This window comes from Teleopsis dalmanni, chromosome X (assembly GCF_002237135.1).
Source record: "Teleopsis dalmanni isolate 2A chromosome X, ASM223713v2, whole genome shotgun sequence".
NCBI classification, from domain to species: domain Eukaryota; kingdom Metazoa; phylum Arthropoda; class Insecta; order Diptera; family Diopsidae; genus Teleopsis; species Teleopsis dalmanni.
Window position 1 is genome coordinate 38,220,192 of NC_051848.1, and position 16,176 is coordinate 38,236,367.

Genomic DNA, 16,176 nt, shown 5'->3' on the forward strand with positions numbered 1-16,176 from the left:
CGAATAACAAGCAAAAGAAGATTATTTTTGTAGTTGCCACAGTTGAGCGTTTCTCATGCAACATGCGAAATGCAATAACAAAATCATACAATTTGAAAACATACTTGATACTATGTTCGGACAGAACAAACATCTTTATTAAAAGAAACATAATTTAAGATATATAAAAAAATTTTTTTAAAAGTTCGAAATAATGCATATCTTTATTAAAAGGAAAATAATTTAAGATATATAAAAAATGTTTACAAGGTTCGAAATAATGCATACTAAATAAATTCTGTACATATTTGTACTGTTTTCATCAAATGTTTTTAAAAACATTTTGTTCTAAATTCAGTTTTATTGTTTTTTATAAACACTAAAAATTACTTCTTTTATGCTGCGGTTACATTGCATTCGAATTTTGTATTGCGTGTTCGTACATATGTTTTTTCGTGCGAATACATCACATGTTGCAGTTGCATTGCTTGCGAACTGACAGATCTGTTTTGAAAACAAAATGCATTAATTTCATTAATTTCAAACAACAAAACAAGAATATGGGAGCATGATTTTTATTCATCAAGGCATAAAAACAGAAATTTTGCCAGATCTTTTAGCGAATTCCAATCCATTTCCTAAAACTGTTTTCAAATATATTTCCCTTATTAGATTTGAATTTATAATTTCAAATTTGAAAATTTGTAAACAACACACACCTCTTAATTTGCACTTTCGATTTTGCACGACCAAATGAATTTCAAACAAAATATTTTGTTTAATCAAATTTTCGCACGAGAGAGATAACACGTCACGCGAATAGTTCTTAGCAACATTAACCACTCGCATATGTTTACATACATTTCATTTTTTCGTACGAACAGACAAGACAAAATTTGCATGCAATGCAACCGCAGACTTACTTTACTTTATTATCGACTTGGGGAACTGAGTATACAAAATAAAAAGTTGTAAATAAAAAGATTCCAATACATATAATGGCCATGTGTTCGAGTTCGATTAAATTTAGGTAATGTAAATTCAAATTTCAAAATAAATAAAGCATGCTAAATCCTAAATTGAGGAAAATAGTAAATTATATCGGTATGACAACAAATATTGGTATTTACCAGAATTTCGAGTAAGGTAAATTAGAGAAAAATTAGGTTAAATAGGTATTAATTAATTTTAAAAGATGTTTAATATATAAATAAATAAATTTGAAAACTTTTAACCAAAAATAATATATAAGTGCAATATATAAATAAACATATATTTACATAAGTGCAGCGCAAAAAATCCCTAGGAAATTTCAATTTACTTTACCTCAATTTACTCCAACTCGCACATCGCCATATTATATATTATGAAATCAGTTAATATATATGCTTAATAGCCTTATTACCACTACTTAAACTACTAATTGTGAATTTAATGTTTATTTTTATTAAAGCTTATATATGATATATGTATATAATATTGAAAAAAGAAAATTAATATAATATACACAGATATATTTATATTAAAATATTTTAATATAAATATAAATATATTTCATTAAAACAAAAAATATATAAACAATTTAAAATAAATAAAAAATTACTTACAATAATTTTTATCGTTATTATCATTATCAGTCATTTTTATATATCTTACTTTTTTATATGCCCAAAATTAAACGATTTTAGACATGAGGTGTGGTACCTGTGTATGTTATTGTTTACTAATGTATCCTTGAAGACATTTTAATTTTTTAAAAATGTGTGGCAATGTTGTTTATTTTGAATTTCCATTAGTACTTATTATTCGGTCTTTATTGCAAGTTCAGCGGGTCTGTGAAGAAGTAGCGCGCGTTTTGATTTTTTTTTTTAAGTTTGTGTTAATAAATTGAAACGTAAGTCTTGTAAAAGTTATTTTGGATAATAACTTGTCTAAAATCGTGATTATTTTAATTGCAAGAATTTAAAAACGTGAAAGGTATGTTAAAGGCTAATTGGTTTACCGTTATGGGAACCATTTTAGTTTTTTTTTCTAATTTTGCTTTGGTTTTGCTTGGAGTTCTCTGTGATAACTTTCATGATTTGTTTTCTATTAATGAAATTATAAATAGATAAACTATCAATATGAATTATTTAAGATATTCACTAATGTGTATTAAAAACTACAACAATTTATATGTAGGGAAAGAGTATGTAGGCATTATTTTTTATATCTGCAGTTTTGTCGTCAACCTTCTGTATGATTGTGAAGTTTTGCTTAATTGTAGGAACTGTACATACATATGTATGTATGTTTTCGGTTTATATTTCCTTAAATTTTTTTTCTCAAAAAAAAAGTTGGAATTACCAAGCAGTTAGGGAAAAAACACAAAAATACGTTCAATTGCTTTGTACCTACCTTCTGTCCTCAATTAGAAATTTTTCATCGGCTCCTTTTCTTAGTTCAGTTTTACTTTATTTTATATACGTTTATTCTATAATATATTGTAGAAGTGCTAAGCATGAAATGAAAAAAAACTAATAATTACCAAAAATTATCAATAAAGTCTTATGTAGACTTCCAAGGCATGATTTAATTAATATATTTACTTATAACATAAATAAGTTATAACAAAATTATATCTAGGGTATAAAAAAGTACAGGACTTGCAAAGGCTTTTTACTTTTAAAATAAAAAATTGCTTAAATCTAAAGATTAAGTTTACTTCAAAAAATTAGGATTGGTATAACATGTAGAAATTAAAATATAAATAAATAAGAGAGAAAGAGAGAGAAAATAAATTCTGAATGGAATTTATGTATGCGATTTCTGTAAGCAGTTCGTAAATCAATACGATATTTAACAGAAGTCGGTAAATATTTTTTGTTGCTATGCAGTTGTATATATAGAAAAACTTAAATTTCCGGTATCTGTGAGCCATATTATAACAAAGGTAAAAGATCGAAAACGATTTCGGAGAGACGGGAATGAGTTTCTCTCTATATACAACTGCATAGCAAAATATATATATATATATATATATATGTATAAATTTCTTTAACTCCTAGAAGGAACATAGGGCCGCAAAAAAAAAATTTAATAAATAGACATACATATTTAATTTATGTACGCAATATGTATTGTTTGTCATTCGATCTGTAAGTTTTTGGGTACACAAAAATTATATTGTTAGAAAATAAATAAAATTCATTATTGGTAAATATGAAACCAATTATTAATTTTAATTAATTATTTGTAATTAATTTAATTAGTATTATTTAATTAGTAAATAAATTTATTTATTTATTAAAATCTAATTGTTTATTAAAATTATTAGAATAGAAATGAATCTATTTATATATTAAATGAATTAAATCAATCAATTAAATGTATTTTTAATATATTAAATGAAATTATTCATATTTTAAATAAATTTATTTATGCACTAATCATTATATTTATTTACTAAATGAATTTATTATTTTGTTAAATGAATTTTTTTGTTTATTAAATAAATTTATTTTATTTAGCTTAAGTAATTTATTAATATATTTATTTAATATATATTTATTTAATAGTTTATTTATTAAATAATTTATTTATATATTAAATAATGTATTTATTTATTAAAAAACTTAATGATTAATATAATAATTTATTTAATAAATTATTTATTTATTAAATTTATTTATTTATTTTATAAATTATTTAATTAATAATATATTAAATTATTTATGATAAATTGTTACATATTTGTAATATAAATTATGTTTTATAAAAATTAAAATATACATTAATATTTAACATAAATTAATTATTGTAATTTTTTATTTAAAAAAAAAAAACATTTTTATAATTTTAACGACGTAAGTCCAGTAATAATTCAAAGCTTATTTAATTATTTATATAATAACTTATTAAATTTTTTATTTAATAATATATTAAATTTTTTATTTAATAACACATTAAAATTTTTATTTAATAATATATTAAATTTTTTATTTAATAATATAATAAATTTTTTATTTAATAATATAATAAATTCTTTATTTAATAATTTATTAAATTATTTCTTCATTTATTTATTAAATTATTTGATAAACTATTTATTTGATTATTTATTTAAATAATTTATTTTTATATATAATATTATGTATTATTATGTAAATTTATTTTTATGTATTACATTATCTATTATTATATAAATTTTTTCGAATCTTAGTACTTGCAGTCTCAAAAAAAAAAAATTATTTACGATGTATTTGCTGACAGTGTGTGAGTTATTTTCTATTTTTTTTTCTCTATTTTTTCTATTTTCTCTATTATTTTCATTTGTTTTTTACGCTAAAACTTGATGATCGAACAAAACGCAATACATAATGCGTTTTATATTTTTAATATTCAGAAGGTGGCAGCATTATGTGCACTTATTTGCTTTTTGTTTTATTTTACTTTGTCAGTGTCGCTTTAGAATTCGCTGAGTTTGTATGTTGTGTTGTTTTTTCGGTGCATTTCGCATGAAATAAAATTTCCAAAAAATTATAAGTGGCGTATGTTGATTATATACGTATTTTTTGATTAGTAATATATGTGTGCGTGTTTTATTAATTATTATATGTTTAATGAAATAATTTACAGTTTTGAAAATTTCTGAATTATATTTTATTTCTATAGTTAAAAATGTCTGATGATCGCTATCGCGAACATCGTCGTACTTCTGAAGAAGATCCTTATGACGAAACTAATAGCCGTGGTCGTCGTTTACCCGGACGCTATTTAGGTGAAGATTCCGGTTCAGACCGGCGTCCAAGAGAGCCAGATTCACGTTATGATAGAGAAGTTGGCGGGAGTCGTCGTCCGCGCGAATCTGATTCACATTATGCGGCAGGACAGCCATATGATATGTATGCAACTGGTGGATCGGGAGATAGTCGTGATAGTCGCGAAAGTCGACGACCACGTGAGCCCCATAATCCTTTCGATATAGATCGTCGCCCACGAGAGCCGGAATCTCGTTACCAAGATAGCTCTGCTAGCCGGCGTGCGCGTGAACCAGATTCACGTCAGGGTGACAATCGTTCTGATAGCTCGTCTGGCAATAATCGGCGTCCACGCGAACCTGATTATCGCCAAGGTGAGAGTTTGTCTGGTGGTGGTCGCCGTCCACGGGAGCCTGACTTATCTTATGAAGAACCGGTATGTATATGCATTATTTATCAATTTTTAATACTTATATTCCATGAAAATATTTCATATATGATATTGTTTACATATGAGACTGATTTTATTGTGCATTTTATTATATTTATTAAAAGCAACGTCTGTTGCTTTGTATTGTTGCTATTAGGAAAAAATAACGTACAATCTTTTGTCATAACGCCTATTTGTTATATCATATTTTAATTCTGAACAGTTTTTATGTGTGTATCCAGTCTTTCGAGACATTTAGTGTATAAATAATTTTTAACAAGTGTTTGTAAAGTCTCAAAGAGTGGTTGTATTGGGTTTATATAACCACTCTTTGTTATAATAGTATTTTTTTATGTTTACAATCGTGCTTTCTATTGTTTACATTTAAATACAGTCAAACTTCCATAACTCAAACTTCTATAATTGGAATTTTCTATAACTCGAATAAAAGAGAGTGCAACAGGGTTTTAGTGAGCAAATTACATACAATTCTATTTCCATAACTCGAACTTCTATCACTCGAACTTCTATAACTCGAATTTCTTTATAACTGAAATAAAAATATTGCTAATAGGAATATGGGGAAAGTGCATTCTATAAGTCGAATTTTTGTTTCAAGTATGAATCCATTTAAGTGTTAGGGGAAGTCCCTTTTTCCAAACCGAATATTTAATTTTTTCTTTCTTATCTTGTTTCACGTTGCTGGCAGCGTGGTTTAAAGTAAATGAAATAACTTCCAATGCTACTCTTAACGATTATATTGAGCTTGACAATGAAATTTGTACATCAAGCTTTCCAACAGATGACGATATTATTGAGGGGTATATAGCTCTAAATTACTGGATCCAATTCTAAGCGCAACGGAAAATGATGATGAGGGTTCGGTGGATGTAATTGTTCATTAGCCTTCCAAGAATGAAGTGGAAAACTCATTCAAAATTCTGAATTTATATTTGCAAATGAATGATGTTACAATTGATGATCACTATAAGAGTATGAATAAAGTGGAATCTCTTTTTACTGAATATAAGAAAAAAATTAAACTCCCAAACCCTAATTTCTGAATATTTTATTTGATTGCAAATAAATAAATATCTCAAAATGTAATTCTAGTTTATTCCAAAATTAAAATAAATAAATAAATTCTCTAACTCGAAGTTTCCATAAGTCGAAGCTTTTCCTTGCACAATGGTACTTTGAGTAATGAGAGTTTGACTGTATATATATCGCTTGCTGTATATATATCGCACACCCTCTTTAAAATAGGCACAACTCGAAATTTCTCAATTTTGAGTTAATGTATGGAACTTGCTTATAGTTTACTTGTCTACCAACACGCAATGGAATTTTTTTTTGGTTTTATTATTGCAAATCGTCGAAAAAACTGTTATATCTCTTTTTTTGTTAGGAATAAATAACAGACAATAATAAATAAAAGGTAAAAAAAATAGTAATGCTTGGAAATCAAATAGTATTAGGTCTATATATGGCTTATATATATATATATAATTTGTAGGGACATACATTAATAAACAAAGATAAAATAAACAGTAATACTTTTAAAAAGTTTATGACATAAATAATTAAGTTCTCAAATAACATTGCATGGTGAGAATAAAGATCTTTAGCTTATGAGAACCACTTTACAGTCATCGCTGTAATAGTTATATATCACAAGTATTGAACAGTTATTTATTATTTAATTCAGTTTTTATTTTTTGACTTCTTTCATCATAACACAATGATCGTTTTAAAGACATAATGTAAACAAACTGAGCATATTGTAAGAATTTCCTAATGTATTTCTTCAAAGTGTGAAAACCCAAAACCATTGTTTACATAAGCAAAACATATTTAACCAACGATCCCAGCCCTTTTTTATGAACACAATTGAAATTTATGAGGGTCACACTGTGGTATATTGTAAAAAAAAATGTGCTGCTTATCGTAAACCGAAGTCAGTCTTTCAGGAAATAATTGCTAAACAAATTTTTTATGTATCCACTAAATTTTTGTAAGCAATTTGTGGATATGTCTGCAATGTGAATTGAGTGCTATCTTGCTTATTTGCCTGGTCAATGCTCGAGCACAAATTTGAGACTGACTTTTTGCAATCTCAGCATTTTATTTTGTTTCATTTTTATATTTTTGTTAAAATGCCAAAAATTTTAGATACAAAACACTTGCGAATTCAAATAGTTTACCGTAGTTCATATTTGAATATCAGTCATAATTATATTGTACTTATTGTCTATTGAGAAATGCTGATATCGATATTCAAAAATGGATGGAAGTAAATATAGTTTGAGCAAATGCGTCAAGTATTTAACTGATTTATTGTATATTTGTATAGCTAAAATGACAAAAAATTATTTTATTCAATAAACCATTACGTAAACGTCTTGGAGAGGAAACTACAAATTCGATCTTCAATTGTTCCCAACCTTTTTGAAATATATAAGATTACATCCCACGAATTGTACACTCAATGTCAACTTTCAAGATAGAAATCGTTGTAGACTTCTCCGCATAGACATATAACTTTAAATAACTGCTTCCAATGGTAACTCACACTATGTATCAGACCTTCATACAGCTACATTTCTGGAGATAATGTAGTCAACGAATATTTGCTTCAATAATTCGCATAGACCAATAATTTCAAATATTTCGAATAGTCTCTACCAGTGGTAAATTACACTTTGTATAAGACTATAGTACAGTTTCATCTCTGGAGATAATGTAGTCATCAAAAATTTCTTTTTTCTGCATTAATGCGAACGAGGCATTGACTTTAATGACTTCATATAAGCGGTTTTGGTGTTGTTAACTCACTTTATGTATGAGACTCCATTTCAAGAGATAATGTAGTTATGGAACATTTGCTTTAATTTATTTGTTTACTTTGTCACCCGTTTATAATTTTATTGTAAAAAAAAATACTATTTATACCGACTATAAAATTTTTACCAATACTTTATAATTACCAAGTTCTCTCACCGGTTAGACATAAAGAGTTAATGCTAAATGTGGCATACCCTTTTATTATATTCAATTTAAATCAAGCGAACAGAAAAACTTAAAATAACTACTTTCAAGAACGGCAGGGGTCTATGTCCCGGACCTACTCGTAGCCAGCGACGACCAAGTACTGTTTCACACCTCCCAAAAGAACTTCACAATCAGGTCACAGCGGGTTACAGCAATAACAACTTAAAATAATTCCATTTATAACTAGAGAGATGATATTTGTTATACAGGTTTTTTATGGATGCATATATTGCAAATCTTGCAATCAACCATCTATGTATATTTTATAATTATCAAAAAATAAAATAATTGAAATCGAATTTTCGTTTTTACTTATAATGATAGTTAGTGAAATTTCAGTATATATAGATAGTTATGTCTTTAATTTCAATAATAAATGTGTATATAATATATATATAATATATTGTTTAGCGGCTCAATCGGTATGAACATATGAAATGCAAACGGAATAGCTGCTCTAAAATTCTACATTTTCTAAAGCCGTTGTTTAATAATAATCACTTGAAACTTAAAAATAGAAAGTTACTATATACTCAATTAATTAGGTCAGCACTACTGTACGGATGTGTTACATACAGAAAAGCCTCAAATACTGCCATAAAGCAATTACAGATAGCACAAAATCTGGCTTTAAAAAGACTATTTAAGATTTCATGGTATTTTAGAACAACAGACATACACAAAGATCTAATGATCGACTTAATGAAAAAATATATCAAGGACAGAGCCCTAAAATTTTTCACAAAAGTTGTTACGGTGTCCAACGCCGCCCTAACAAACCTCAAGTCCACCTCACGACCCACAAGAAGATATGCCGAACTAAGATCCATCATCAATTCAAAGATAAATAAACGATATGAATTTCTGAAAGTTCTTCAATATCTTTAGTTCTACGATATATAAGAACAAAGTTAATACGTTCAGATCTATATATAGTTGGGATATTCAGCTGTTGATTGATTCACATATAGATTAAGTCAAATTGCTGGGTTCTTTACAATATCAGTAAGATATATATATATATTGCTTTAGGGTTTTTATTTGTGTCCATGGCAAACTGATTTCGGTTCAATCTATATATAGTAATTGTGCTTTTCGTGCTTTTTATTTTATCTTAATTTTTGCTTCAGCCATAAGCTAAAAAATATTGGTGATCTAGAGGTCTAGAGAAGACGACGCTAATTCACAGGGCAGCACAAAACGTAGGCATACATAGAACCTATGTTGTGGTTGTATTAAAGCGATAAATATCAACACTACATGCGAAACATTATTTTGCAGTTTTTATATGTGGAAGAGAACAAGTTATCTATTGGAGAACTTCTCCTATAAATTCGTGAAGAAATATTTTTACATCAGCTAACATTTCTGCCACAAATCTTATAATGTACCAACTTAACATCATTTTAAAAATAGTAATAAAATTTTATAGTTTTACAGTTTTCATCGGAAGCGTTGTTTTTAACAATTATTTTATTATATCACTAAATGAAGATTTCTTAAGTTTCAATAAAATCGAAACACACTTTTTTGCTAGTTTTCTGCTATAATGTTTATTAAATTTATTATGAGATATTAATCTTTGTTTACGTAAAACAAAATTTACAATATTTATAAGATTTATAATGTTTATAAGACAACATTTACAAGATTTATAATATTTATACGACTCATAACATTTATAAGACTTATAACATTTGCTAGGTTTATAACATTTACACGATTTATAACATTTATAAGGTTTACAATATTTATAATACTTACAATATTTATAATACTTACAATATTTATAATATTTTACAGCGTTCTAAACAAGCAAAACGGGATGATTACTCTGCCGATTCGTTAAAGAAAGAACGTCGTTCTGCAGAGGATGATGTTGCAACCACAAGTCAAGGATCAGCAAAATGTAAGCCAGTAAAACTGGATAGCGAGGGTAAATCTAAAGGAATTGATGATGCCCGTGAAATCACAAAAGGTGATGGTAAACCTAAAGTGGAAAGAGAAGAGAGAGGAAATCGGCGTACTCGTTTACGTTTCGATGCTGTTAATACACGTCCTAAAGAATTGGATTCGAAACTTGGTTCTTCAGGGAGAACAATTAGACTGCAAACAAATTATTTTGTTTGTGATACAAAAGCAGATTGGTGTATTTATCAGCATATTGTATATATAGATCCAGAAATTGAAGTTCGCCGTATACGTAGTGGTGTTTTATCAATCATTTCTAGTGTACTTGGTGGATATTTGTACGATGGCCTTCATTTATTTTCTAATAAGAAAATAACTGAAAACGAGACGAAATATGAAGTGGATGCGAAAGATGAACGAAAGTATACTATAACTATTCGATATGTTGGTGTGTTACAGATGACGGAATATCAAGCCTTACATATATTAAATTTAATATTGCGACGAGCAATGGGAACACTTAATTTACAATTAGTTGGACGTAATTTTTATGATGCTCTTGCAAAGGTAAGCTAAAACTGATCTATTTATTATATGTATATGTGTAAGAGATTATAAAAAAATATTCTTTTAAACTTTTTATTTTTAGATAAACATCAAGGAATTTAATCTCCAATTATGGCCTGGTTATGAGACAGCCATACGTCAACACGAACGTGGTATTCTTCTACGCGCCGAAATTGCTCACAAAGCCATGCGTACAGAAACTTTGTATGATATTTTGCGTAGATGTATGTCAAATAATAAAAATTATCAAGAAGAGTTTCGTCGTCAGGTCATTGGTACAACAGTTTTGACAGATTATAACAATCAAACCTATACTGTTAATGACATTGATTTCAATTTAACTCCAAAAGGCACATTTCTTTATAAAGATGCAGAAATAACATTTATCGAGTATTACTCTCGGGTAAAGTACTTTTTAATTTATTTTTTATAAATGGCTTATTTAATTAAAATTGAATTTTACCACCATCAGAAATACAATATTCATATACGCGATGAACGCCAACCATTGTTACTCACAAAGGGCAAAAAGAATTTAAGTAAAACTAATGAAATAATAACACTTATACCAGAATTGTGTCGTGCGACTGGACTCAATGAAGAAATGCGTTCCAATTTCAAGTAAGTATAAGAACTTCCATATATTAAGTAATTCTAATTGACTTCTGTTGTAAAAGAAAGTATGCATTATCACATTACCATCACATTACCAACACAGTTGTAAAATGTTAGGCAGTAGTGATTTATTTACTTAGACCTTAGAGATTTTTTAGACCTTAGAGACTTTGAATACTAAATCATTAATTTTATTATTTTTTTTTATATTCAGTCTTATGCGTACACTTGCCGAATATACTCGTATGAATCCAGATCGTCGTATAGATCGATTAATGGCATTTAATCGTCGTTTAAAATCATCGCAAAATTGCAGTAAAATATTCAATGAATGGAATTTAAAACTTGGCGATTCACTGGTTGAAGTTACAGGCCGCGTTTTGGAACCTCAAAAAATCGTTTTTAGTAATCAAAAGTAAATATTATTGAAGAAAATTCTAAATTAAAAAGATATTAATTTTTTATAAATTATTGCAAACAGAGTTCCTGCAGGTGATGATGCCGATTGGAATCGTCATTTTCGTAGCAGTCATATGTTAACTTCACCATCACGTGGACTTGACCGTTGGGCTTTCGTTTATATGGGTCGTCAATCACGTGATATGCGTAACTTTACTGAAGCTCTTTTGCGTGCTGCAAATGGTTTGAAATTTCAAATTTCTCGTCCCAGAGAGTAAGTAGAATTGTGCTGTACTATTGATTATATTTTAATAAATATAAAAAAGCAAATATATAAATAAAAAACATATGGTATATTACAGAATGGCAATTGGTGACGATCGTACATATTCCTACATTAGTGCTTTAGAGGAAGCAGCTCGTGGTGATCCACAGTTAATCATGTGCTTGGTGCCAAATAATAACGCTGAAAGGTAGATAACGCTGCCTTTATTTATTTATTTTTATTTTATTTATTTTTATTTTATTTATTTATATTTTATTTATTTATATTTTATTTATTTATATTTTATTTATTTATATTTTATTTATTTATATTTTATTTATTTATATTTTATTTATTTTTATTTTAGTCATTTTTATTTTATTTATTTTTATTTTATTTATTTTTATTTTAGTCATTTTTATTTTATTTATTTTTATTTTATTTTATTTATTTTTTTTTATTTTTATTTTATTTTTTTTATTTTTATTTTATTTTTTTTATTTTTTAATTTTATTTATTTTTATTTTTTTATTTTATTTATTTTATTTATTTTTATTTTATTTATTTTTATTTTTTTATTTTTGTAAATCCTCTAAACTATAGTTTTAAACTAAACTTACACTTACAGTATTTTTGTAGGTGTTAATTAAATTATTGTTTTTAAAAAAGTTAAAAATGCATACAGTTCACGTTTAAGACAATTAGTAATAAACTTTTTTGCATTAATTTATTATATTTACTAAGAATGCTTAACGTAGAGATAAAGATAGTGCATACATCACTATTAAGTGACTAACATACTTAATTCGCCATTACAAACGTGAATCGTCCTTTGCAGCGTCTAGTAGCTTCCTCCAATCAGCCCGATAAGTGACTGGCTGTCTCCAATTGGTAATATCGTGTGCCTTCTACTGAAGATACGAACATACCCCGGTTTTCAAACACCTTTTTAGCCAGAACATTTTCTTCCATTTCACAAAATGATCAAGCCAGCGAAGGCGCTAAAGTTTTATGCGCTTGACTATGTCAATGTCACTATTGAGTTAGTTGTGTTTACTTTGAAACGAACCTAAAAAGATACTTGTTTATAGATAAAGTCTTTTAGCAGTATCTAAGGAATGTTTGTTAAGACCTTTGTAGTATTTGCTTACTTAACTAAATCGATCGCAGTGAACAGGTCATCTGCATACAACTTGAATTATTTTTTTTTTACTTATATTTCAAAAATAAGAACACGGTGTAGATAAATTTTACGGTGTAGATAAAATCTTTCGTCTCAGCAATGTAGTACTGAAGCTATATTTTATTTATGGAATAAAATCTCAATAACGTTCAAAATCATCAGCGCGTTGTTAATATTGATGGATTATGAGCAAACGTGATATTCACTTAGCTAATGGTTGTTTTATTATAGTCAAACGTTTACATAAAATATGAATTACACATTCTTTTTTGTGCTCTGTGTACCAATGTATAATATTTTTATAAATAAAAAAAATTCAATATGTTTTTTATGTTTGCAGATACATTACATTGAAAAAAAAATGTTGTCTGGACCGTGCTATACCAATGCAGGTAATAACACAAAAGGTAGCAGGTAATCAACGTGGACTTATGAGCATTGCTACGAAAGTTGCTATACAAATAAATGCTAAGCTTGGATATACACCGTGGATGGTTGAAATACCTCTTAGTGGTTTGATGATTGTAGGTTTTGATGCAGTAAAAAGTACAAGAGATCGTTCAAAAAAATTTGGTGCACTAGTTGCTACAATGGATATGAAAATAAATTCTACATTTTATAGTACAGTAGCTGAAATGAGTGCACACGATAATTCGGCTCCCATTTTATGGACTATGATGGTTAAAGCGTTACACCAATATCGTCTAGAACATCAAGCACTACCAAAGCGTATTATATTTTATCGAGATGGTGTTAGTGACGGTCAGCTGGAACAGGTAGTTGATTTTGAAGTCAAAGAACTAGTTGCTAGACTCAATGAACAATACAAAGCTGTTGGGTCCGATAAGGGGTTAATGTTTTCATTCATAGTTGTCACAAAGACTTCAAATACACGATTCTTTGCTCAAGGTAAAAATCCGCCACCTGGTACAGTTGTTGACGATGTTGTTACAATGCCAGAACGGTATGACTTTTATATAGTGTCGCAGTGTGTACGTCAGGGTACCGTTTCGCCTACCGCTTATAACGTCATTTTTAGCAATATACGCTTATCACCAGATCAAATACAATTGCTGACATACAAAGCATGTCATTTGTATTATAATTGGTCAGGTACAACTCGAGTTCCAGCTGTATGCCAGTACGCCAAAAAGTTAGCAACGCTTGTTTCACATTGTTTACTAAGTACACCCCATTGTGTACTTGAAAAACGTTTATACTATTTGTAAACATTAAGATTTTTAAAAAGTTTAAGCCATTTTTTTCATTTTTTTTTATATTTATAATTATTTGAAATGTCCCAACAAAATTACAATGAAGGCATACATTGGTAATGCCAATTACGTAGAAAACCTCTTTATCGCACCCATACAAGCATTTAATGCTTAAGTTAGTTTATATATTCATAGTCAAATAAGCAAAGATCAAAGTGCTAGCTAACAGTACGAAAATGAGCAAAAAAAGTAGTTAAACAAGAAAGCATTGGCATTTTCAATGTTATAAAGAAAACATGATTTTTAAAAATTAGGAATGTATATGTGAATAAATTTTTCTTATTTCACATAAAATATTACCTTAAGAAAAGCAGAACATCATTTTTCATAACTGTTTTTTCTCGTTTTTAACTTTAAAGTTAATATATATAGATATGAATTTAAAATATATATATATAAATAAATTTAATATTATATATATATATATATAAATTTAATATATATATGTATATAAATTTAATATATATAAATATATATAAATTTAAAATATATATATATGAATTTAATATATATATATAAATAAACTTAAACTTGTGCATATATACTTATATGTAATCAGTATATTTATGTATAAATACATATATATTTTAAAAAAAAAACTTATTTGACTAATTTTGAACTATCATTAAAGCGAATAATATTAAAATCAAAATTAAAATTCTTATCTACAAAAAGAAATATGTGTAAATAAATTTAATACATAATTTTGTACAATTTTCGAATATATAAATATTACTGAAAAAATATTATATATTATTTTTATGGTTTAAACAAATTCACTTACATTCATTCTTTATTATCTTATTTTAATGTCATCAAGATTAGTATTATAATAATTTTAAATATAACTTTTCATTTCAGAATAAAAACGCAAATAAAATAAAATGTACTTATCATTTTTAATAGGACTGTTATTGATTTAATCTATTAATAACCCAATTTGTTTTGTTTTCCTTGTGATTGGTGCAATCGTAATGTTATTGTTGATATTTTAGTTTGCAGAGATATGTTGTGTAGTCCCTTTAGGGTGTGATGAACGGTACTTGGTGGGCGAATTTGATGAATGGCTCCGGGACGTTAACAACCCGGTGGTCATTCTTCACGATGTTCGTGAAATCGGTTAGTGATACATGATAAATAAACGCATCTCTCTAAGATACCGACCTGATTACTTGTTAAAGCCATAATAACATTAGATGTAAGCAGTGTAGTGATACTTTGTTTTAATTAATTAAAATTGTTGTTATTGTTATCTAATCATAAGTTCTCACGGTTTCCTTGATAACTTTTGTCATACACAAATCAGTTTAGATTTAAATATAGTTTTCCCGATTTCAAACATCATAATTTCCATATATCCTTGATCTAGAGAGTTGAGAAAGACAGTAGGCGGAACCTTTTTTCGACTAGTCAGTTATATCTGTCTTCTTACATATATAGTTCTAGTCAGTTATGTCTGTCTTCTTACACATATAGTTCTAGTCAGTTATATCTGTTCTCTTACACATATAGTTCTAGTCAGTTATATCTGTTTTCTTACATATATAGTTCTAGTCAGTTATATCTGTCTTCTTACATATATAGTTATAGTCAGTTATATCTGTTCTCTTACATATATAGTTCTAGTAAGTTATATCTGTTTTCTTACATATATAGTTCTAGTCAGTTATATTTGTTCTCTTCCATATATAATTCTAGTCAGTTATATCTGCTTTCTTACATATATAGTTCTAGTCAGTTATGTCTGCTTTCTTATATATATA

General features: G+C 27.2%; 1 protein-coding gene across 4 annotated transcripts; it reads left to right on the forward strand.

Moving 5' to 3' along the window:
* The first annotated feature begins 1,790 nt into the window (after window positions 1-1,790).
* Window positions 1,791-14,764, forward strand: LOC119687720 (protein piwi). Of its 4 annotated transcripts, none has more exons than XM_038102143.1 (9): window positions 1,791-1,873; window positions 4,633-5,154; window positions 10,003-10,677; window positions 10,760-11,080; window positions 11,150-11,298; window positions 11,507-11,707; window positions 11,774-11,965; window positions 12,054-12,164; window positions 13,480-14,764. In XM_038102143.1, exons 2-9 carry the CDS (start codon window positions 4,639-4,641, stop codon window positions 14,366-14,368), a joined length of 3,054 nt encoding a protein of 1,017 aa, XP_037958071.1. In that variant the 5' UTR covers window positions 1,791-1,873; window positions 4,633-4,638; the 3' UTR covers window positions 14,369-14,764. The 4 variants fall into 4 exon arrangements, with proteins under 4 accessions (XP_037958071.1, XP_037958069.1, XP_037958068.1 ...); XM_038102141.1 differs by having other exon boundaries at window positions 1,867-1,956; XM_038102140.1 differs by lacking the exon at window positions 1,791-1,873 and adding an exon at window positions 4,435-4,550.
* Window positions 14,765-16,176: the final 1,412 nt, after the last annotated feature.

What these genes read in the sequence shown, in the direction of transcription:
- LOC119687720 (XM_038102143.1), top strand. Translation starts at nt 4,639, where the DNA reads ATGTCTGATGATCGCTATCGCGAACATCGTCGTACTTCTGAAGAAGAT. An exon ending in ATCGTTTTTAGTAATCAAAA is followed by an intron (nt 11,708 to 11,773) that starts GTAAATATTATT and finishes TATTGCAAACAG; the next exon opens with AGTTCCTGCAGGTGATGATG. An exon ending in CCAAATAATAACGCTGAAAG is followed by an intron (nt 12,165 to 13,479) that starts GTAGATAACGCT and finishes TTATGTTTGCAG; the next exon opens with ATACATTACATTGAAAAAAA.